This window comes from Asterias amurensis, chromosome 2 (assembly GCF_032118995.1).
Source record: "Asterias amurensis chromosome 2, ASM3211899v1".
NCBI classification, from domain to species: Eukaryota; Metazoa; Echinodermata; class Asteroidea; order Forcipulatida; family Asteriidae; genus Asterias; species Asterias amurensis.
In genome coordinates, this window is record NC_092649.1 from 17663685 (window position 1) to 17688405 (window position 24721).

At 38.2% G+C, this 24721-nt stretch overlaps 1 protein-coding gene across 6 annotated transcripts in view; it reads left to right on the forward strand.

Annotated features, from left to right (window-relative positions):
- Positions 1–271: 271 nt before the first annotated feature.
- The window catches only part of LOC139953751 (histone deacetylase 6-like), a 63624-nt gene continuing 39174 nt past the window's right edge, over positions 272–24721 (forward strand). For 2 of the 6 annotated variants that reach the window (XM_071953302.1, XM_071953344.1), the window contains exons 1-18: positions 8629–8714; positions 9880–10041; positions 10995–11153; positions 11414–11448; positions 12825–12972; positions 13773–13813; positions 14061–14157; positions 14635–14706; positions 15808–15833; positions 16811–16915; positions 17696–17764; positions 18508–18634; positions 19192–19257; positions 20102–20161; positions 20749–20838; positions 22496–22602; positions 22752–22819; positions 23936–24110. In XM_071953302.1, coding sequence (XP_071809403.1) covers positions 8712–8714; positions 9880–10041; positions 10995–11153; positions 11414–11448; positions 12825–12972; positions 13773–13813; positions 14061–14157; positions 14635–14706; positions 15808–15833; positions 16811–16915; positions 17696–17764; positions 18508–18634; positions 19192–19257; positions 20102–20161; positions 20749–20838; positions 22496–22602; positions 22752–22819; positions 23936–24110 — 1610 coding nt within the window. In that variant the 5' untranslated portion in view covers positions 8629–8711. Of the gene's footprint in view, positions 397–2898; positions 3058–3457; positions 3544–4104; positions 4243–5114; positions 6914–7744; positions 7931–8628; positions 8715–9860; positions 10042–10994; positions 11154–11413; positions 11449–12824; positions 12973–13772; positions 13814–14060; positions 14158–14634; positions 14707–15807; positions 15834–16810; positions 16916–17695; positions 17765–18507; positions 18635–19191; positions 19258–20101; positions 20162–20748; positions 20839–22495; positions 22603–22751; positions 22820–23935; positions 24111–24721 lie in introns of those variants that run through there. The other 4 variants (XM_071953321.1, XM_071953312.1, XM_071953337.1 and 1 more) reach the window with 4 other exon arrangements.

Here is a 24721-nt window from a genome sequence, read left to right on the forward strand (position 1 = left end):
CTGCTCTGTGGGTATAGGGGAGGCTCTAATTCCTGGGGATGGGTGGTATCGCTGAGCTGCACTGTGGGTATAGGGGAGGCTCTAATTCCTGGGGATGGGTGGTTGGGCTGAATCTGAAGTGAATTCCTTTAAGAATAAATAAAGCTTTCTTGGTGCACAGAAGACGCAGGCTTTTGTTTCCTTCTTCTTTTTAAAACCACTGAGGCGTAACGACAACGAGGGACGCGAAGCAAATTCTCGTCCACTCCACCGTCAGCCCTTGTCAGAGAAGGTTCCCTAATATTTAAAGAAGACAGTTTTCGCCACTGCTGTTTTCTTTAGCCAATATAACAGGTTTGGACTTGGCTTGGTGGCGTTTGCCCCTTACAGGGAAGAACTTGCTCAATGGTTAAGGTTGTAAGTAATATATATTAATTTATTCGCCAAGGCGATTGCAGGCATTTTTCATAAGTTTAGGCCTCGGCATTTGCAGGCCTCAACTTGTTTGTAACGTTTATTTAAAGGAACACGTTGCCTTGGATCGGTCGAGTTGGTCTTTGAAAAGCGTTTGTTATAAAATGCACATGGGTAGAAAGATGTTGTAAAAGTAGAATACAATGATCCACACAAACATGCCTCGAAATTGCACGGTTTTCCTTTTACCTCGTCGACTAACACGGTCGGCCATTTATGGGAGTCAAACTTTTGACTCCCATAAATGGCCGACCGTGTTAATTCGCACAGTAAAAGGAAAACCACGCAATTTCGAGGCAAATTTGTGTGGATCATTGTATTCTACTTTTACATCTTTCCAACCATATGCATTTTATAGAAAACGGTTACAAGACGCTTTTTATAGACCAACTCGTCCGATCCAAGGCAACGTGTTCCTTTAACTCTTAACCACAAATCCACTGGTAACAAACGGAAACAAACGCCGTTTCACTTATATACACCATGCCCACGAACATTGGGTTGAGCTACAGTTTGAACCGGGAGGCAGCAGTTACGTCAATATTACAATTTGACAAAGTCGACAAAAGAACCTTATAATACCCATTTTCTTTGCATATCTAAATAACTAAATTATTGCCTAATGATCTCATGACTACTTTAGGAATCGCAAGTTTTACTGTCAATCTCTCTACATGTAAATCACCTCACTCGTCTTGAAACCAGTATCCACATACGATATAATTGACTCCATCTTTTATATAAAACTACTCCCATAACAACATTATGTAGGCTTTAAAATCTTTAACATTTGAATGTCCTCATAGTAAAATAAAACGATTGTATTTTTAATGTCAAAATGTCTGATGTAGCGTATTTTTTTAATCGACCATACGTCTTTCAATTTAATGGCCGGAGGTTTGGTCATGAAGTGACAGTAGTGTGTTTTGCCGACGTGTCCTTAAAACATTAAAACAAAATTGCAGCAAACTAGTTTAATGGAAACAAAGTTCAAAACTCATTTGTCAACTTTCTGGTAAGTTTTGAAAAGTGACAATTTCGGAATACCTCACAATACAGAATGTAATGAACAGTTGTACAATGCGGGTCATACAAAATTACCAGAAAATATATCATCCGAAATTGCTTACAGAGGCTTCGCCGACTTGGAAACCAACATCAAGAGTTGTACAAGTTAGTGAGGTACTTAAAATTACCCATATTAATGGTCCATTCGAAGAACCATATTGCATTGTTGATTCCTAATATGCAAATAAGGCATAAACATTGATGATTCCATTGTAACTCTGCCTGGAATAGTTACATGAAAAGGTTATAGACAGAGCTTACAAACCCGTAAATATTAGCTCCTGTGCACAAAATGGTTTGTGACGATTGAGCGTGGATTGCTGTTTTAAACAGCCGGGTCCAATTTGGACTGACCCAGTTCCAGATCTGGAAGGCCTGGAAATGTTTTTACAAAAGGGGACTTTAACTCGGATAAAAATGGCAGGTAAACATAGTTATTTCGTCTCTATGAATAAAATTTCGTTTGCTCAAAAAAATTTGTTTCGTTCCTCGCAATGTACTTTCGGGGAAAGAAAATCAGTTTCGTGGAAATAAAATGTTACTTTCTGTTTTGTTTTACTATTTTAGTTTCGTTAACTGTCCCAACTTGGTCCCTTATACGTATGGGGATCTATACTGGTCGGTTTGAACAGGCCCGCACAATCACTGAAATTCTTCAACCGAGAGGTGCAGTGATGCTAGGTGGATACCTAAGTGATACAGGAAGATGTTTAAAGGCGGTGGACACTAATGGTAATACTAAAATTAACACTTTTTAGCATAAAAACTTACTTTGTAACGAGTAATGGAGAGCTGTTGATAGTATAAAACATTATGAGAAACGGCTCCTCTGAACTAAGTAATGTAGATTTCGAGCTAGAAGTAATTTTCCTACAATTTGATTTCGAGACCTCAGAACTAGAATTTGAGGTTCCGAAATCAAGCATCTGAAAGCACACAACTTCGTGCGACAAGGCTGTTTTTTCGTCCATTATTTTCCCGCAACTTCGACGAACAAAATGAGCATAAATTTTCACAGGTTTGTTATGTTACTGCATAAAACACAACAAAGTTAAACGGTATTAACATTGTGTGTGATGGTGCCCAACAACCCTTTATTCATTGAAAACGTCCCACAATCTGAAACTTGTCGGTTTCGAACCCCCCGCCCCCCCCCCCCACAGCATCAACCATCGTAAACATTTGCTATACGTACCAGGTCCCCATCAGCAAAACATATGGAATTTCATACCGCCAATGGTTGTAAAATTTAGATGCGTTTGACGTCATCATTACATAAAAATTAATGCAGTAAAACAACAATAACAACCAATAAACATGGTTTGTTGCTTTACAACTTCTACGAGATGACGTGGCGGGTAGAGAGCGACTGCAGCTGGTGATCAAACCAGAGACCACACCCTATATCAGTCCATGTCATCCCCCAGAAGTAGACACAACCAGCTTGAGACAGATCAGTGAAGACTTAAAACCATCTATATCACCCAAGACTAATTACAACTAGACTACACGTAAAGCGAACCGTTCTATTGCAATGTAAGTGGGTACAACAATAACTTTATTATTTGATTAGGTAGTTATTTAGTTACTCTTTCACATTTTATTCTCAGACAATACATTTTCATATTCACATTAATAATGGCCGGGTTTAAAACAAATACAATTTTTGAAATTTTCCCCAATAATGTTTTGGATGGAACCATGAAATAACATTAACTTCTTCTTGCAGTTGTGCTATAGGATATTCTTTTCGACTTCATCGCTTTTTACAGTTTTTTTTTGCAATAGTATAATTTTTTATAGCTTTACATTTTATATATTTTTATGATTCGTAAATCAATGTATTTACAACTACGCCTAGATTTTAATGCCCTAGGGCCCTTAACCAGTTACTTGAAGACAACATTACTGAGTCATTGGACTGTTAATCTTACAGTATGCTGAAGTTTGTTGGACTGGCGTTGGTGATGTGGCTTGTGATGGCACCATTGGTGTTTAAAGGAGGAGAAGTGGACGCTGCTGGTAAGTAATGGATGCACCATCCATAACTTTTAGCTTGGGTAACACGCCTGTATGCTTCGTTTTTGAAAAGGCAAGGGGGCCAGGGCACAAAGGCAGTTGCGAATGTATGAAGTATGTTCAAGGGCACAAAGGCAATGACAAGGAGGGCATGAAGCCAAACGCATTTGCTACCTTCGTGAAGTATTAGGCCTGGAGTAACAAAGAAAATAAACAAATAATGCAATTAAGACAAAACACATGAGATGTAAACAACACAGAAACGCCTCCTTTATCAAAGAAGAGCTATAATCAGTTTACTTGGAGAGCCATAACTCATGTTTAATTTGAGCAAACAGAAGTTGAAATTCATTGCCCCCCATAAAAAAATTAAAAATAGAATAAAATTAAAAAAACAGCATGACAAACGAATGACATTGACCATGCATGAACGACAACGAAATTGAATGCATAAACAGTTTACAAGGGAAAGTTTGAATTAAACGCATGCGAATAAAATTGAAAAAAGATGTTGCAGAAATTGGCTGGAAAAACTATTTAATTTAATACCATTTCATTTCACAGTCAAGAGCGGAAACTGTCTCTCTCCAAATTCGCTGATATCCATTGACAGCAGGGAGTGTGAAGTAGATGACGAGTGTAAAGGAGCTAATAAGTGTTGCGACAATGGCAAGGGAACATCTTGTGTTCCTCCCATTTAAGGTATACAAACTTGTCACAATTTCATTCGCAAAATGCAAATTTACAACAAAGACTTTGACAACTCGGTGTACAACAAATCCGCATTCGTACTATCAACACTTACTGGTCATTTCTTGAGATGTCCAAAGATGGCGCAAAGTGAACCTGAAATCTGATTTTCGGATGCAGGAATAATTATGTATGCCAAGGCAGAGTCAGTTACAAATTCCGTCTCACTATCAAGCTTATTTCATGAATTATTGTCAACATTACGGAAGCACTCAATTTAATATTACAAAATACACAATGTTTTTTTCGTTGGGGGGGGGGGGGGGAGAGTATAAAACTCAGGACTCAGTGCTAACACACATCGGTGAATGGGTAAAAACCAAAGTTAATAATAACGGGATGTTTTCCATATTTTATTTTGTTCAATTAAAAGGTGGTCACAACAATTATTTATTTTTAACACGATTGAATGTTTTCCAAACATTCGGCCGTCCATGCCAGGCAGTGCAGTTTGTTTATCAGCAAAAAATAGAATGGTCCAAAATTCAAGTATAACCTGCTGTCCGTCCACAAACAAGGAGTTGTTAAACTATAATACATGAGACATAAAATGTTTTATTCTGCACTCTAATAGCTCCTGGGCAAGAATCAAATCGAACTCTGGGGTCTATAGATGGCCTGACCCACTTAAATGATTCAGGCTTCCCCTACAAGGATTCTTTGTGAATTTGACCCAGTTCTGGGTCGTTCTGACACAGATTCCGGGTCATACTGACCTAAAATGGGTTAGGATGTCACACGGGGCGCGGCCCGGATCAGGGTCAATTCTAACCCAGGGGCTTTTAGAGTGTGTACTCTCACGCACTCTTACGTCTTTGTTTCAGGAAATACTTCGGGAAGCAGATCAGAGCCACGGTCTACCTCGGCTGGAGAAACATATCTTATAGACTCAGCATAATGTGCACATTTTAATGTACGTGAAACTCAATTTCAACTCTATTACAACACTACAAGAAAAACAGCTAGGCTGCTGCACCAGGCTGTTGTCAAAGCTGTGTTCACTTCGTAACTACTCTAATCCGTGGAAAGGACAAATAAACGTTATTATCGCATTCATGCAAAGACTGTATTGAAAAGTAAACCGTGTGCTGATCTACGACATCGATGTATAAACTATATAAAAAATGTATTAACCATGGAGGAACTGTTGTACCTACAAACTGTGAACTGAGACTGGATAACAATTATTTATTACTTGGTCTAATTGCATTTAATTCCCCACCCCTACGAAGAATAACTTTCAGCGACTACAGAAGACGCTCTCTTAGAATTCATCCGATAGTTGAAACACTTGTTCCAATGTACAAAGACATTAAGTCATTCATGTTGTGCCTTTGTTACATAAACTTTACTGTGACAACCGAGCGGCAAAACAAGGAAGTTTACCCCACATGTAAACCACAAACCCATTAATGCTAAACAACTTTCGATGAAATCATAATCGCAGTTTAGTTTACATTTATAATGTGTACACCCGTGTCAACGGAGTAATTAAACTGCTTTATGAAAATAAACCAGTCAGCTTCAGGTTAATGAAACTTTTTGCCCATTCGTTCTATGTCTTATTAAATTTCGTTATTTCACACGCATTTATAATACACCGTTGTTTTTGCCACACATTTTTAAACAAAATAGCCTACGTGCTTTCAATAGTGTAAAACACTCACTCTGTGGGGATCGAAAAACACACCAAAAAGCACACTAGGCCTACTTGCGGACAGGAATGTAAGGGCTTCTTTTTGTGCACAATGGTCAACAATCGTACACCATACTATAACTCCCCGTATGTTTTTCCACAAATCTGGGCTATAAACTTCGCATTATTTTGGTCAATGAATAATATTAAACAGCCGTCAGCCGTGACTGGCTTAGAGTTGTGCGCGCGTTATTAAAAGACATCAGCGCCGGCGGTCATAAGATCCTGAAAAACGGTCTAGTGACGTCGGGGCACTATTACTAGTTTGGGGGAAAATTGAAAAGCAAAAAGTGTTTCCACTTTATTATTTTTTATATTCCCGCAAACTTTTCTGTACCGTGCATGCGATGACGCAAACTGAAGTTGAACATTAGCACGGTGTGTCGCATGCTGGTTGTCACAAAAAACAGTATTTTGGATTAAGTATAAATATATTTTCTTATTTGCATTTTACCCCAATCCCCCTGTATTGTAAATTGTCCTGAACCCAGTGCCCGCAATTATGTCCATTGTGTAGTACCGCGCCCACATTTGTATGGTCTCAGTCCTAACTCAATAAATTGCATATTCAAAGGGTAGATTTGAATAAGAAAGAGATTTTTGCTGGAGTGATGTGTGAGGGAATACAGTGCATATTTATGCTAATGAAACGGCAATAGGGGGTAGAGCAATTGAGTTTGGTAGGATGTGAACACAGTCCTTCCGAGAGAGCTTGTACTGGATGCACTTCACACCCTGTTTCTGATGTGCGGTAGTATGGCTTTTTGAAAACCACATGTTTTTCAAAGAAGTACATGTATATTGAAAAAACCAACCTGAAATTTTGCTGTGCTAGCTTTGCAAGCTTAATAATTTTATCAGCTGTTGTAGGCTTTGAGCATTCTGCCACTTGGAAAGGAAGACAGGTTGGAGGATACATGTACAATCGTGAGTAATTTCTTTTAAAATAAATTCATTTATTCATAAGAATTCTTTCATTTTGTAAAAACCCATGTAGTGTAAATTACAAATCTTTGAAAACTTGCACAAATTCACAAGTCATTTTGCAATGTATTACTTGGAAAAGTATTGGTGGACAACCAGCATTATTCGGAGGGTGATTAGACTGCCATTACTTTGCATTTTGCCTCTTTGATTGACAACTCTGTGCTGTGTACAATAAGGAGATGGAAACCTACAGCTTCACATAAAAAACACAATAAATATGAGAAAAACAAGCTCAATTCAACTATCTAATAAGTGGAAAACACTATCATGACCATGTGTGTTGCATTTTTGTGTAGGCCCTACCTTTCTTCGGCGCGGTGCGACCTCGGTTTGGTACAGCTTGAGATGCCACGACTAACCCGTATCTCATTGCTCTATCCGTGGGTCCTTTCTCATGATTTATCTCATCCGCGGCTCCCTGCTGGTCGGTTCACTCCTACCTCCATGCCCATGGTTCACTCCTATCCTAAACTCCCCCTATAAAACACGTACACCACATTGGCCCGCCAACGATAGTTCATTTTCTTCATTTCAGTTATCCGTCGATGGCGGGAAATCTCGCAACTTCAAAAAATTCCCTTTTACTATTATTTTGTGATTTCATCGTTTCTTAATGGCCATCTTCTTCGAGATAACAATTATTGACGATTCTGTCTGCTCTCTTCTTGGCTGATTGTTGGGATCTTCTGCATTTGTTGAAGGGCGCCGCCAAGAGAAACAAATAATTGCCATATATTTAAGATTGCCGCCCTCTTTTCCGAACACTTTCAGAGACACTGACTATATCGAGGTTCATTGTTGGATGGAATGACGATAAACGTCTGGGGACCACCCATCCATACACGGACGGTTTGTTGAGTTGAATGGAAACTGGAACTGCAGTGATATTATGAGTATCTTCTGCCCCTTTTATCACAGATATTGAAACACCAGGAATGTAAGTCAACTTTCAATTTGGTTAGTAGCATTTGCTGATACTCCGGTACAACTACCATTACCAAGTCAGCTGTTTGTAGGATAATACGTATTGTTGTCTGTTGTGTTCGTAGTTGATAATCGATTCATATAAAAAAAAAATTGGAACTCAAGAAACGGTAAAGAAGCCTGTCGACTGTCGTAACAGTCATGACAGTACACAGGCCTACACTTTTAGGGCTAGTAGCAGTAGTACTAGTACTAGTACTAGTAGGCTAGACCTATTATTTTTAATTAATTTAATGTAAGTTGCGTGTTTGTAATTGACTGTGGTGAGTGTTGAGGTTGCATGATGATGTATAATGTATGATATGAATATGATTTGCAGGACTCCTTTGATTTTGAAATTGAAGCTTTTGCTTGTTGAAGGCAAGTGTTGAAAATTGAAGTAATTGTCAGACTGTTTCATTCAATTGAATGAATTGAAAAGAGAATAAAATTACAGTAGTCTAATTTTCGTGAACATCATGGCACGGAGGGACAAGACGTTATTGAACTTTGAAGAGACTTAACTTCTAAAGAGTGTAGTATACATGTAGATCACTGACTGTAATCGTGAACAAGAGAGCCAGACAAGAGATCGCGAAGCTCCACATTTTTATTTATTTTGGAGAGGTTTTGTATAGTAGGGTCATACTCATAGTTATCGATCCTCATTTTTCGCCCCCCCCCCCAACTTTGATTCTTGTTTATCGCGAGACTGTGGAAGCTCCACCGAAGACAGGAGCTCTACTCTTGGTCTGTATTTTCGTCAGGATTAATCATGGTGAGAATAAAGTTTCCTGTCATAGTAGGTTATGCTCAAACGTAGTTGCAATAACGTAACCCTCCTCCTGACGGCCGCCAGGCCGGAGGGTTACGAGATTCTCTCGAGCGGCAAATGACAATCTGGTCCAACACGTATAATTTCGACAGCTAGTCACCAGATTTGCCCCATTTTTACCACTTTCAAAAATCATGACACAAATTCTAAGTGCACGAACTTAATCCTCAATGTCTAATGAACACTCAAAACACCATTAAGAAAATATTTTTGAAGAAAAAAGGACAAAAACTTACCAAATCCTGGAGCGAATTCCCAGGTTTATATTTTGAACCTGTCGCATCGCTTTGCAAACGTTTTATTTTTTGGTTGGACTAAACCATTTTGTGAAAGGGGTGTTACAAGGCAGTACGTGCGCCCTGTGCTTTTACATTGCCCGCCGTTCACTCATACCTTATTGTTTAGCATGGTTAGTGTTGCTGGGGTTGGTTTTACTGTGTGCTTGTGGACGTACAGCAAGCAAGGGTAAGCTGGATTAGCTGTTTCTGATGGGGAGATGTCAGAAGAAGAAGCAAAACAAAGGATTGTAGTATTTTGAATTTAGTAAATATGGGGAAGGTTACTTCGAAAAGGCTCCTCGTGAGCCTTATAGTTATGGGGTTAAAACATTTCGGGCCTATGTATAAACCGTACAATACAATTTCAAAAAGGTCATTGAACTTTTTTATCAACATGTTTTGCTCTTTAGCCAGCAATAACTTATGTTTCTTTACATACCTAACAATTTCAACACACTGTACATTCAGAATGCTTGTGAGGCCTTTTGCAAAGTTACATGAAAAAATGTCTTAAAAAAACCCAGAAATATCATTCTCAATACTCATGGTTGTTTTGTTGCCAAGAATACATTAAATACATGACTAACTCGAATGGTTGGCCCGACGAGTCTGTGAAAGGGATGTAAAGTACAGCTACCGCCCACATGTATAGTGTATACATGTATCGCACAAATAAAGACAGCGCAGTGTGCGACCAGGACCCTTGTATTTTATAACCCCCTTTTCACAGAATGTTTGGTCAAACCATTTGTGTTTCATTCAATGAATTCAAGAATTGTGGTTACCTGCTTACTGAATCTTCCAGTGGTTTTTTGTTTTTTGTTTTTTAGATTGAAGACACTAGCACGTTTCCAACCATGGAGACACCGGCTGTTGAACCAGCTGGACAGGATGCACAATCCAAAGGAGAAGCGTCACCTCAGCAGACCTCAGCTCAGTCTCAACAAGATGAACATCCACCACAAGGTGCATCTGACCATCAACCGACAACTGTGAGTATTTCATGTCTACTATTTGTTCTGTTCTTGAAAACCCACAAGTAAAGCCAGGTTAATACTTCCTGTGAATGCTAATTAATGCAAAGTACACTTTTACGTCACATGGCTGTTTTCGCAGCGAATGCCTCACAGGAGTTGAACACAGTTCATTTGTTTGGAAAGTTTGACATTTCATTTGTTGCGAATTTGTGACATAAACATTTGTATCGCATTTGCATTCGCAGAGAGTATGAACCAGGCTTTAAATGCACTGGACGCTATTGGTAATTACTCAAAATATCTGTTAGCATAAAGCATAAAAAGTTACATAAATTTTGAGAAAGAAGTAATTTTCCATTAAAATATTTGAGTTCGATTTCGAGACCTCAGAATTAGATTTTTAGGTTTCGAAATCAAGCATCTGAAAGCACACAACTTCGCGTGACGAGGGTGTTTTTTCTTCCATTATTATCTCGCAACTTCGACAACCAATTGAGCTCAAATTTGTACAGGTTTGTTATTTTGTGCATTTGTTGAGATACACCAAGTGAGAAAACTGGTCTTTGACAATGTTACCAAAGTGTCCAGTGCCTTTAATAATAATAAAAACAGACAAGTTTTGAGAAAGTTTTTTACTTTTAACCAACACGATAGTGGTACTAAGGCAATTTGTTCATTTAACAAAAGTTTATGATCTTTTGAAAAACTGCTCACGTACAGATGTGAATGGACACCTCTTGTTTTTTTGACAACCCCAGCCGAATTTTACTTTTAACAAACACGATAGTGGTACTAAGGCAATGTGTATATTTCACAAAGGTTTATGATCATTTAAAAAAACTGCTCTTGTGACAGATGTGAGTAGTCGCCCTCTATTGTTTTCTTGTCTTTCGCAGCCGCAATTGTAACATTGTAGAATATTGCAATGCCTTTTAATCAACTCCATATTATCAATTTGTTCTTGATAGGAGGATAAGAACTGTGGGAAGAGAGTTAGTTCTGGGAAGAAGGGAAGCAAAATGGGTACTCGCTCTAAGTCAGGGATTCAGGCCATGAAGCAGAAAGGCAGAGAGGCTGTTAAACGAAGCGGAAATGAAGACGATCTCGCTGCACAGATTGCTGGAATGGTAAGTGTCAAAGAGAGTGTTGAAAATCAAATTGATATGATGGCAATTTACCTCAGCAAGACCAATACATGTACCTTCCAATTGAGACCTTAGTAGAAAATACTGCTGGACAGATTACTTTGTAAAGCAAAAATAGTATTGGGTCACCAGCCACAACAATTCAAACTCAATTTAATTTTGGCTGGTAACCTGCTCATGCTAAGCAAAACTATTCCAATTTTTTTTAAAAAGATACACCTGATTTTCTCATTTATTTGCAGACAATTTCAGATACACCAAAGGCTTTTCCACAAGGGTAAGTCCAGGTTAACGTTCTGTGGTAGCTCATTGTGTTGCCTTTATTGTGTATGCATTCGACATCAATTTTGAAGTAATTGTTAAAGTCACCTGGAAGTGGTATTTTGTCAAAATAAAGCTTTTGTCACTAATATATTTGTTTTGATGAGTGGAATGTGAATAAACAGTTAACTAGGGTTCTAAAAAATTAGTTTTTATCGCATTTACAAATTTAAGAGTAGGCCCCTACCCGAGAGGGCGCTGTTCATGACGTCAATCGAGGCGCGATATTTGAAGAGAAAATGCTGCACAGCGCTGAAACAGACGTCGGACCGGACTACTAGGCACTATTGCTCTTGTGAGTCTGACCAGCCATGCAGACTGACCCAATCTTTAGTTGTTTTGCTGCATCCAGCAGCAATACATTTGGTCGGCATTGCTTGAAAAATGCAAGAAAAAACTTTGTTTGAACTGTACAAACTCACGACTTGGACTTGCATGTACTTTGCATGTGTGTTTACTTTACGCATCAAGGCAAAGTCTGCCTCGCTAGGCGTCACAAAAGGGGCAGGCGGAGTCAACCCCCCAAACAACTTTATCTATTTTTTAAACATATAAATCGTTACAAACAATTACTAAAAAAATTGTTTTATTGTTACTAAAGATATATACTCTTATGTTTGAAAAAATAAAAATTCTATTTTCAGGTGACTTTAAGATGAGGCAGTATCACCAGCTGCTTTTAATGAGTCTGCTACCTTAAATTAAAGCATGTACCGGTAACCGCAATAGTGACAAATATAAAACTCCCCTCGCCCCGATCATTTTATGCAAACAAGCGGCCAATTTGCACATTATGTTATTCAATTTGATGCAAAATTTTAAAATCCTCAAAACAGTTATTCAGTTACACTTAATGTGCCAGCAAATGTTCTTTACTCTCAAGTCATCGATCACAAAAGATAACCATTCAACTTTTCAGTCGACTCGATCAGCTTTCAAATTGCATCAGAAGAAATATCTTATAGTATCTACTGTGCTAAATGAATGGTAATTTTGCAGAGTGTCGGTCACTTCATACCCATGTCACTTTGTACCCAAAATATCATAGTACCCAGTTTACTTTTTTGGTGACGAAGCGAATGACAATCTTTTGCATGTCTACAAAGAACCCCTTATAATTTAATTGAATATGAGTTGTTACATATTCCTCAAAGTGAAGTTGAATGTTGCATGCCCCCTTAAATAAACAAGAACATTTATAAAAGAAATATTTTAATAACTGCTTAGTTTGTCCAAAGATCAACTAGGGCTATATAGTCACTTCAGGTTACCTTTAATACATTTTTTCCTACACTACATTCAATGTACCTATTTCATGATTTCCACATACAGGACTGGCCTGGTGTATGATGAGCGTTTAACCCAACATGCATGCCCCTTTAATAGTAGGCATTTTCAAAGTGAAAATGGCGAGCGAATTCTACAATGTCACAAACGACTTCAACACTACAACCTTCTGGACAGGTGCACTAGAGTGCCAGTAAGTAGCAGGCATGATATTCTTTCTACTTAAATCTGTTTTCTGATGTGTTTGCCCTCAGGAAAATCTTAGAAATTGTTATTAATAAGGCCTAGAAAGTCTATTAGTGCCTTCACCTTGTGTTTATGTAGGCCAGCCCTTGTACTTAAAAAATGTTTCTACTTTCTTCCAAGGACCAATCATTCCTTAATCAAATATCATGCCTGAATCAGTTGCTTATTTGTAGTATTATGACGCCTTCCATTACTTTCTGTTCATGTGGGTTCTCAGGCATTGCATGGTGAGGTATCAATGTGAATCCGGTTTACAGTAAGACCATTAGCCTTTTTGAGATATTGTGGACACAATACTGTTTGATATGGGTACTTACAATGTACAGACAGATTTACACAAACCTTACAGTGGCATAGTATTGTGTCCGCCATCGCTCAAATGGTTTATGTGTGTAGCTCCTTTACTGTATAGATTGTAATCCATTGAGAACTTGTCTTGCTTTTGATTCTACTGCCCCAGTAGCCTGGACAGCTGAATTTACACTTCGAGGCTTGTGAATCGTGCCAGAGATCTGCCACTGCGCCTGCGTCAATCCCCTTCCATAGTCACCATTGACTTACACTATTTCATCCTACACGCATTCTAATTCTGTGTCCTGTCACCTCTTTTGTATTCCATCTATTATTGAATAATTATAAGTCCTTAAACCCGTCACATGAATTGTATTGATGTGCTCATTTACTGTTGGTTTTATTACATACATGTATGAAAGTTTATCATATTCTGTCGACCCATTTTATTTCCAGGTCCGTTTAGCTTCTGATGAGGAAGTTCTTACAAAGCACAGGTAAATATTCTATTACCTAGGTTTTATATGGTACTTTATCTGCGCTTTTCTCAAAGCACTTTGACTAATATTTTTAAGATGTGTTTTGTACAAGGTGATGCAATGCATTCAGCAGCCACTGCCAAAAATAACGGGACAAACTCCTTTTTGTAAAAGAACTATGAACCCCCTAGATTTTGCACTTGGTACATTTTCATTATTACCCATATTCATTATTACAACTTTGGGTTTTCTCTTCTGATTGCAGTTCGGAATACTTGGAGAGTGTGAAATCTACTCAGACCATGTCAGATAATGAGCTGAAAGATTGGGCCAACCAGGTTTCCGACATCTTTGTCAACAATGTAAGTATGATGCTTAAAGGCACTGGGCCCGATTTCACGAAACTCATCGCAAGTTGCGACGCATCGCAGGGTTTGCGCTGCATCGCAGACCTATATAACACACGTCGCAACTTACGACGTGTAACCGGTCGCAACTTGCACTTGCGACGCGTCGCAGCGCTTCGTGAAATCGGGGGCAGGACACGTTTTGTCATTGTCAATGACCAATATTCTCACTCCATGTACCCCACATACATGTTTCTGTAAAATAGCAAATCTGTGAAAATGTTGCCTCAATGGTTGAAAAAATGTCTTTGCTTTCAGATACCTGAGAACGGCTTCCAGCTAAATATGTTAGTGTGAATTTACCTCCTTCTCAAAAACTGTGTAACTTCAGAGGGAGTCGTTTCTCCTGATTCTATTGTCATGCCATGTCTGAACTGTGTCCTAAAAGATTTGTTAGCTTTATTTAATTCCTGATAATTTTTTTTTTGACAGCATTCGTATGAATGTGCGGCGCTAGCAGTTGGTGGAATGCTGGATCTGACAGAAAAAGTGGTCAAAGGAGAAGTGAGATATTTTTGTCTAGACATTACTCATGTTTTAATTTGTTGAATAACTGATTTATTTTGTTTTAAAACTCATAACAAGGTCGGTTTGATCATAGGGCCAGAAAGAATTACCCAGAAAAAATAGAATGTGCTCTTACCTTGCTGAAAGCTAAACCGAAAAGAGAAACTTCCAAATGTCATCGCCCCAAACTTGATTCATTATTATAGATAATAGGCATTTTGGAAAGTTGCATTTTAAAAAATGTTTGTACGAAGTATCGCCAACTTCACAAGGCCGACTGCTCACTTCAAGTTGAAGGCTACACTTAATTGATTTGGGCTGTTGACCCAGGCGTACGTTTCCACCTACTCCTAGGGTTGAAATGGGGTTACCATTAACCTATGAGGGCTTGTTTTAGCTTGCAATTCACTGTGCAGGGTAATCGGAGTAGACCGTCCGCACAGCAGCCGTAGTGCGTGCAGTCTGCTCCGTGACCATAGTTCTGTACATAGGCATCATACCGATCAGGTACCCAGACGTAGTGTACATTGTACGGGGCCAGACTACACATTTTCTCTTCAAATATCGCGCCTCGATTGACGTCACGAACAGCGCCCTCTCGGGTCGGGGCCTACTCAAAGATTGGTTAATAAAATGAGAACTAATTTTTAGAACCTTAGAACTGTTGTTCTCATTCCACTCATCAAAACACATATCTTAGTGACAAAAGCTTTGTTTAAAAAAAAATACCACTTCAAGGTGACTTAATTCTTATCAAACAACTATTTATTTCTTAATTTCCAACTTACATTGCCTTTGATTTGATATTGATTGTGATTTTGATACTGTGGAAATAAATTGATTGATTGATTGATTGACTGGTCGGTCTTGTGCCTTGCTCAAGGGCACAAGTCTCATGATTGGGATTCAAACCCACACTCTGCTGTTGACAACACTGGAGCTTGGGTCCCTTGAACTAGACTGCTCGCCATATATGACACTTTAAGATATCTGAGGTTGCAATTGTTCTCCCTGCATAATTTAACCATTGATGGAATACAAAGTTTATATTTTGGTAAATGCTGTAATCTGAGTTTGTTGTTTTGTTATTTCTAACAGCTTCGCAATGGTTTTGCTATTGTTCGGTAAGTCCTTTCTTATGTACAGTGTTGTACCACGTACTATAGCTCCGTGACTGAGGTAAATTCTCACAGCTTCCATTATCAATCTCTCTTTGTTAATCTTCACAAGAGTTCTTAAAGTTTTCAGTTGCGACTTTATTGCTTTATTCGCTTTATTGTTTTGATAATTCTAATAAAATATAATTAAAAATCAAATATTAAATTATTCAAATTATGGAAAAAAAGTAAATTTTCTTTGTTCAACAGCAAATCAATTCGCTTAAATGTAATATTATTTGCATGATGGATTAAGAATACCATTTCCTCCCCCCCCCCCCACCTTGCGCTGTGTGATAAGGACTGTGTACTTTTCCTGATTCTCGCGGGTAAGAAATCGAACTGCTTGAGTTGGACTCAAACCCCCAATCCCAGAATGGATGCTTTAATTATAGACTAAGAAGTGTGTCAGTTGGAAGAGGCTGTTCGAATCCATGAACAGTTACAGCGGGGACTGTAACCAAACAACTTTACATGATGTAAACATAAGAAAAATATCGGAACAGAAATTGCAGTAAAATCTGATGAGAAAGCAGATACAAAGCATGGTTTTTTCCTACTTTAATCCAATTTTCAATTATTGTTTTGCACTTAGAAAATTTGGCAAAATGGTTTGAAAAGTCTCATGTATATTAAACAAATTGGTCAGCATTTGTACTCAATGGTTTTTCCCCAACAGCTGAAATTAACATGCCTTATGAAATAGGTATTTTTTGTTATGAATAGTTTATTTTTAAATTAAACTCGTTTCTTGGGTTATTGTTATTAGTATTGTTTGTTTTCATCTAAGACTGTGTCTGCCTTGACGGCTATGGCTGCGGCTGTTGCTAAGGGTGTTTCTAATGACCGACACATGATGAGGCGTAAATCTAGCCGTAGCCGTAGCTGTTTTCGCTAATTCAGACACAGCCTAAGTCGTTATTTATTTACACTCGTGTCCTTAGGCCGCCTGGTCATCATGCTACAAGGAGTAAAGCCGATGGGTATAGTCTTTTTAACACTGTGGCTATTACAGCTCAGACTGCAAAGCATCAATGGAACTGTGAAAGGTAGGCCCTAGCATCTATGATCTTATGTTGCAGTTTAGTCAGCACCAGACCTTATCTTTACATGCAGTGTGCCCCCCTCAAATTTGCACGACATTGACAGCTGTAGCCATGTTTGACGTCAGTGCAAGGGTTCTATTGACCTTTGTCATGCTGCTTCCATTTTGGTCATGTTCCTCGTATGAATAACAACTATGAATGCTATTAATTATTTTGCAAATAGGAACCAGACTATCAATGGGAGAAATTCAAGATGGCTGCACCTTTATAAAGGTCTATAGTCGGTACTTAAGAGAAAAATATACAGCGAACCATACTTCAGCGCACTCGAGCTCTGATAAGCAGACTATGGGTTCAAGTTCCGGTCATTACATTGTGTCTCTAAGCAAGGCATATTGCTTTGTCGTGGGTGTTGTGTAAAAGAACCCATTACACTTATTTTGTTAAGAGAATGAGTTTGCTCCAGGTTTTTTCTGGTATGGTTGACTGCAGATTGCACCAAACCATATTACCTCGAAGGGAACTCTTTATTAAAATAGTTTATAATTATCAACAGCTGCAGTGCTTTTCACAAAGTGAGTTAATATGATCATTAATTATTAGGTATTTACTAATCAGTGATCCAATTTTTAAGTGGTCAAACAATTAAGTTACATAAACCAATAGTTGTTTATGTCAAAACATTTTTTTACAAGAAGGTTAACAAGAATTAAACACACAGTCACAAGTTCATGCTACTTGTTTCTTTTTGAGAAGTGATTTACTCTAACTGTATTACTTCAGGGTACTGATTGTTGACTGGGATGTTCACCATGGACAGGGAGTGCAGTACCACTTTGAAGATGACCCAAGGTTAGCTGTTGATTATTGTTATTTTTTTGTTATGAGATTTTGACTAATATCACAAGGCCGGATGGCTTTAACATGTTGTAGATCATTGTCCTTCGCAATTCAGCTTTTCAGCTACCATTAAGGTTGATAAGCCTCCCAAATTATCTTTTTTGTAATATTTTTACAATGTCTTGTATCATCATAATTTGAATGGCGTGTCATGGCCGAGTGGTTAAGAGCACCGGATTCAAGCTCTGCTGTTCGATCAGCAGAGTGTGGGTTCAAATCCCGGTCGTGACACTTGCTACATAAAATTGGGGAGGTAGTGCTTTCTGCTCTACCGACCAGGCTTCGGACTGATGATACCCAAGCCTACATCCGTATGGACTGTAAAAGGGGTAACCCTGTTTCAGCCCTAGGAGTAGGTGGCAACAGCCTCTGGACAAAAACAATTGTAGCCCACACCTTGAAGTGGCCTTCAGGCCTTGTGTGTCTGGCGACTTGCATAAAAAATATTAAAAATCAGAATGTTTTGAATGCTCCCTTGTTATACTCGCCTTTAATTCAGCTCCATGATGACCGAAATCATGATGAGAAAGTTTTACATTTTATAAATTTTTTCACAAGTTTCATTTAGCATCCAAACAGCGCAAGTGCCAATAACAGGATGGATAAAAATATTTAACATTGTAAAACAGTAAAACGTGATTAAAGTTGTCTTTTTTTGACCATCACCAAAAGACAAACCTTTGTTGTTCTTCCAGTGTATTATACTTTTCCATTCATCGGTACGAGCATCAGGAGTTCTGGCCTTGTCTAAAAGATTCCGACTGTGATGCCGTTGGGAAGGGGAAAGGTGTTGGCTTCAACATCAATGTTCCCTGGAATGAGGTATGTGTATTTTAATTTAGTCTTAGTTCAAGAAGTCATTGTTCATTAACATTCAACCATCGTGATTCCCCACTCTGCACCATGCGCTACTATCGAACATTAGCTGGCGCTGTTAGAGAAACTTGAATTCTTCCATCACCCACCACACAACTTACTGATAGTCTTCCTGAGAACGTCCTCTATTGGTGAAATAGTTGTGACGTATATGCAATGTTGAGTGCGTCTTGCACCAAGACTAGTAAAAGAACAAGAAAGTTTGACCCATTTTCTACCATGCCAACAGTGTTGTGTGAGCCCTGTAGACCTTTATCACGGTGTGGCCATCTTGATTTTACTCCATTCCAACTCATTGTAACCAAACTGAGGCTGGACGAAATAACAGTCTGGTGCCATGTTAGTTCAATGAATGTTAGCAATCATTACTGTTATGGAAGCAGGGAACATGACCAAGATGGTGACAGCGTGATAAAGGTCTATAGAGTTAGTTCAGGGTGATGTACAGGTATGGATGTTTGAAATGTGCTATAATAAATTATCAATGTGTTATTCTTTGACAGATTGGATTGGGGGACAGTGAGTACCTGGCTGCCTTTCAGCAGATACTCCTGCCAGTGGCATATGAGGTATGTACTTAATTTTTTATTTCTTTATGTTTTTCTGTAATTTAAAAATAGTAGACAAATTTTCTTATTCTCTGTAATTTTAAACCAATGATAATAATCTAACCATACTCCACTTATCATAGGTCCCAGTACAAGAAGTATTTGCTTCTGTTACATCAACGCAAACAGAAACACCAACTTGAAGCAAATAGTTAATCCTTTAAAAAAAAAGGCACACTTTATGACAATAAAACATGAACAGTCATAAGTTACTTTACACCTTTAAGCTACATGTATGTATGGCAGGGGTGACTTGTGCGTAAAGCATTCGCCTTTCATATGTGCCCCTGGTTTTTATTCCTGGCGGTGGTCAAATGTGTGTAAAGCTGTGCGATGGTTATTCCTGGTGCCAAAAGGGTTTTTGTCTGAGCCCTCCTTTTTTCCGCCCTCCAGAACATTATACCTTTTGGACCTCTGGCTGTACTCCATGGACTCCATGGTCTTATGGGCCAATGAGGCTGGTTGCTAATGCACCCTTGCATGCCTGCGGCTTGATCACATTATAACCACGTCCTTTGTTACTCATCTTTTTCACTGCGAGTAAGAATGATCAGCCTCACAAATTATTTTCGTTATTGTTCTTGTTAATATTAAAACATCTAAAGCCTGAAGTGTGTTGTTTCATAAAAGGCAATAAAAATAAGAATTCAAAAAGTGATTATCTGTGTTTTCCATTTTACAGTTTAATCCAGATTTGGTTCTTGTCTGCTGTGGGTTTGATGCAGAAATTGGGGACCCAGAGGTAAAAATGATAATGTAATTTATGACATCTATTAAATAGCAATTTGTTTTTTCCATTTCACAGTTCAATCCACATTTGGTTCTTGTCTGCTGTGGGTTTGATGCTGCAATTGGGGACCCAAAGGTAAAGATGACCAATACAGTTTGCATACAAAAAAGGTTGCACTATAAAAAGGTTGCATTATAAAAGGTTGCACTGTAAAAAGGTTGCACTAAAAAAAAAAACACTACAAAAAGGTTGCACTTAACTTTTAAACATCAACAAACTTTACTATTACAAACTATTAAAATACCCCAGTCGTGACACTTGTGTCCTTAAGCAAGACACTTAACCCTTCGTCTTTCAGATGGGACGTAAAGCTGTTGGTCCCATGTGTTGTGTAACGTAAGTAAAAGAACCCAGTGCTCTTATCGAAAAGAGAAGGGGTCTGCCCGGTGTTTCCTGGCTGTGGCTGCTCTATGCGCCATAGCACCTTGTAAAAACCCTTATATGGTGCTACATAATTGGGTCTCAGAATTCATCACTTCAATAACCTATCTTTCTGAAAGTTTGTACATGTGTATATACTCAGCGCCTTGAGTACCTTATTGGTAGATACATGTACATGCGCTAGATAAGAATTTTACAGAAAGTGAAATATAGCTATCGCTAATCGTTGCTCCCCCTACTTTATATTGGGCTTTTAACTTTCCTTGTGTTTTCCTTGGTAGGGTGAAATGCAAGTGACCCCAGCAGGATTTGCTCATCTCACCCATGCTCTGATGGGGCTAGCTGATGGGAAAGTGGTTTTAGCCCTTGAGGTAAAAAATGGACCCAGTGTGTTGTCAGGATTTTTCCTTAAAGACAGTGGACACTATTGGTAGTTGTCAAAGAACAGTGTTCTCACTTGGTTGTATCTCAACATATGCATAAAATAACAAATCTGTGAAAATTTGAGCTCAATTGGTCGTCGAAATTGCGAGATAATAATGAAAGAAAAAACACCCTTGTCACACAAAGTTGTCTGCGTTTAGATGGTTGATGTCGAGACCTCAAATTCTAAATCTGAGGTCTCGAAATCAAATTCGTGGAAAATTACTTCTTTCTCGAAAACTGCATCACTTCAGAGGGAGCCAGTTCTCACAATGTTTTATACCACCAACCTCTCCCCATTACTGGCCACCAAGTAAGGTTTTATGCTAATAATTATTTTGAGTAATTACCAATAGTGTCCACTGCCTTTAAATTCAATTCAATTCAATTAAATATTTTATTTTTCTCCAAGATCTTCCTTTCTTTCCAAGAAGACATAATATGCTATATAATTAGGTGTTCAAATTTAAATTTTGCAGATCATACTTGTTGTACTTACTCATTTTGCTTTTTTGTTTCTTTATGTATTGATTTGTATATTTTATATTTTTTTGCCAGTTTTTATGCTAATTAAACTAAAACTAATCATTGATGCGAGTTTGGCGGCACAGGCTGTTACTCCCCAGGGAGCTGAGATGGTTTAGGGAATGATTTAAGGCCAAGTGACCAGGGGTAATAATATGGAAGTGCTTTGAGACATGGTGTATAAAGCGCTATATAAAAACCAACTATTATTATTATTATTACTATTATTATATAATTAGTTGTTCAAATCTGAATTTAGCCCTTCATACGTGTTGTACTTACCAAGCTAATGACTGCTTTGAGATACCCTTCATATGTGATTAAGCGCTGTATAAGAACTGGATATTATTATTGTGTTATTATTAGAAGGAAAAGATTACCTAATTTCCAAACAGTACCCCGAAATGAAATAATCAGATCAGGCTAAAATGCAGCCAGGCATTTTCCTTGAGAAAGTTTGGAGTCCTCTGGTGACAGAGTTGCCAACTCAGAGTCTGCAGAAAGTTCCCCTGAAATAAAGCCATTCTGATGAACAAATAGACCCTTCCCATGAAACATGTAAGATGCGCAAAGCGCGTGCGCACTTTATTTTGGCTGGCAAAATGAGGGAATATTGTGCTGTTTTGTACACAGCTAATGGGTGCGTGATTGCGCGTCTGCTTTGTGCACAGCGCTATAGTGTTTGCCAACCAATACGCCTCTCTTAATATTTATGCATGACGTCATAATTCGTACCCAAAATGAGGCTATGGGCGCACGTCCCCCATCACTTGCAGTGGCTGCGCCCATCGCCACGTTTTGAGTTAGCATTGTGACGTACCTCATGCATAAGTATTATGAGAGGCGTATATGGTATGTATGCATGCATGAATGTAATTAGCATATTCATGGGAAGGGTCAATCAGATAATCTCCCTGATAGTGGAAACTTTGTCCCTTATACATTTATGTTAAATGTTATTAAAGTAACTCCCTAAAATATCTCCCTGGTTTTTATAAAAAATCTCCCCTGTTTGTAAGACGCAAATGTTGGCAACTCTGTGGTGATTTGAGGGCTAAAGAAATCTCTCATATTTCTCAGGGTGGATACAATTTGAAGGTGATTGGTGAGTGTGCTGCTATGTGTACACAGACATTGCTGGGGGATCCCTGCCCAGTGCTTCCGAAAACCACTGAACCAAGTAAGAGGTAAGAGTATATTCATTTTATTCATTTTATATATTTTTCTTTAGTGGGTGTTACGGTAACTTTTTTAGGATTTTCATATTTTACACGTTTTTTACTATTGTGAGAATTGAAAGTTTCTAATTGATTTGAAATGATGATTCTCTTTCCAGTGCTGTGGAATCCATTCTTAATGTGATTAAAAATATCAGACCTTATTGGAGTAGCTTGAAGTACCAAGGTAAGGCTTAAACATTTCCAAACAATGCATCACATTGCATTGTAGTTGTAGTTTTCATTGTTTATTTTAAAACCAAATTCTGTCCTTTCCTTTAAAAACACTTGACAATATTGGTAATTTTCAAAGACCAGTCTTCTCACTTGGTGTATCTCAACATATGCATAAAATAACAAACCTGTGAAAATTTGAATTCACTTGGTCGTCGAAGTTGCAAGAGAATAATGGAAGAAAAAACGCACACGTTGCACAAGTTGTGTGCTTTCAGATGCTTGATTTTGAGACCTTAAATTCAAACTCTGAGGTCTTGAAGTCAAATTCAAATATTTTAGTGAGAAGTTACTTCTTTGTCAAAAACTATGCTACTTTAGAGGGAACTGGTTCTCGCAATGTTTTATACTACCAACAGCACTCCATTACTCATTACCAAGTAAGGTTTTATGCTAATATTTATTTTGAGTAATTACCAATAGTGTCCAGTGTCTTTAAACTTAAATTTGATGTTTATTTTTATAAATGAATTGACAACCAAATATGAAAGAACTATTTGCATGGCAAGAGTGGGCTTGGCTCATGATATACTGTTGAGTTGTCTAGATAGTTGTTGAAGTTGTTTATTGAAAGCGTACTTTCCTTAAAGACACTGGACACTATTGGTAATTGTCAAAGACTAGGTGTATCACATGCATAAAATAACAAACCTGTGGAAATTTGAGCTCAAATGGTTGTCGAAGTTGTGAGATAATAATGTAAGAAAAACACCCTTGTCACATGAAGTTGTGTGCTTTCAGATGTTTGAAATCTTATTCTGAGGTTTTGAAATCAAATTCTTGGAAAATTACTTCTTTCTTGAAAATTACTTCACTTCAGAGGGAGCCGTTTCTTACAATGTTTTATACTACCAACCTCTCCCCATTACTCGTTACCAAGAAAGGTTTTATGCTAATAATTACTTTGAGTAGTTACCAATATTGTCCGCTGCCTTTAAAGCCAGAAGGTTGAGTAACTACAAAATTTCTAAAAGCAAAACTAATCCATGATAAGCAGAGCCATGAAACTGGGCCTGGTTTGTCAAAACGAAATTGTCCAGTATTAAATATTTTATATATTTTTGTGCAGTTGACCCAGAGTGTTTACAAAGTAAGGTTGTGTCAAGTTCCAGTTTAAACGAGCCACTCCTCCGAGATGACCAATCACCTGAGAGTAAAACTACCACGGGTCCAGAGCCTGAAGAGATTGACAAGTTGATTGACAAGTTGATAGCGGAAATAGACTTGACCGTCCCCAAAAACAGGTTTGTTTGTTTGGATAGTCATATCAAACTGAGCCAATGCAAAAAATAGTTAGTGGCCTGACGTTTCAACCCTATAGCAGAGTATTTCTAGAAGGCTAAACAAATCAATCAATCAATCAGTCAATCGAATTAAGTTTAAAGTCACCTGGAAGTGGTATTTTTTCAAAATAAAGCTTTTGTCACTAATATATGTGTTTTGATGAGTGGAATGTGAATAAACAGTTGACTAAGGTTTTAAACAATCAGTTCTTATGTTATTTACAAATTTAAGAGTAGACCCCGACCCGAGAGGGCGCTGTTCGTGACGTCAATCGAGGCAGACTTTGCCTGTAATGCGTAGAGTAAACACAATTGCAAAGTACATGTACGGACCAAGTTGTGAATTTGTACGTTTCAAAAAGAAGAAAAAATTGTTTTTTTCCGGCAATGCCGACCAGGTGTATTGCTGCTGAATGCAGAAAAACACTTTTTGAAATGTACCAACTCACGACTTGGACGTACATGTACTTTGGACGTGTGTTTACTATACGCATTGCAGGCAAAGTCTGCCTCGATTGACGTCACAAAAGGGGTAGGCGGAGTCAGCCCCCCAAACAACTTTATATATTTTT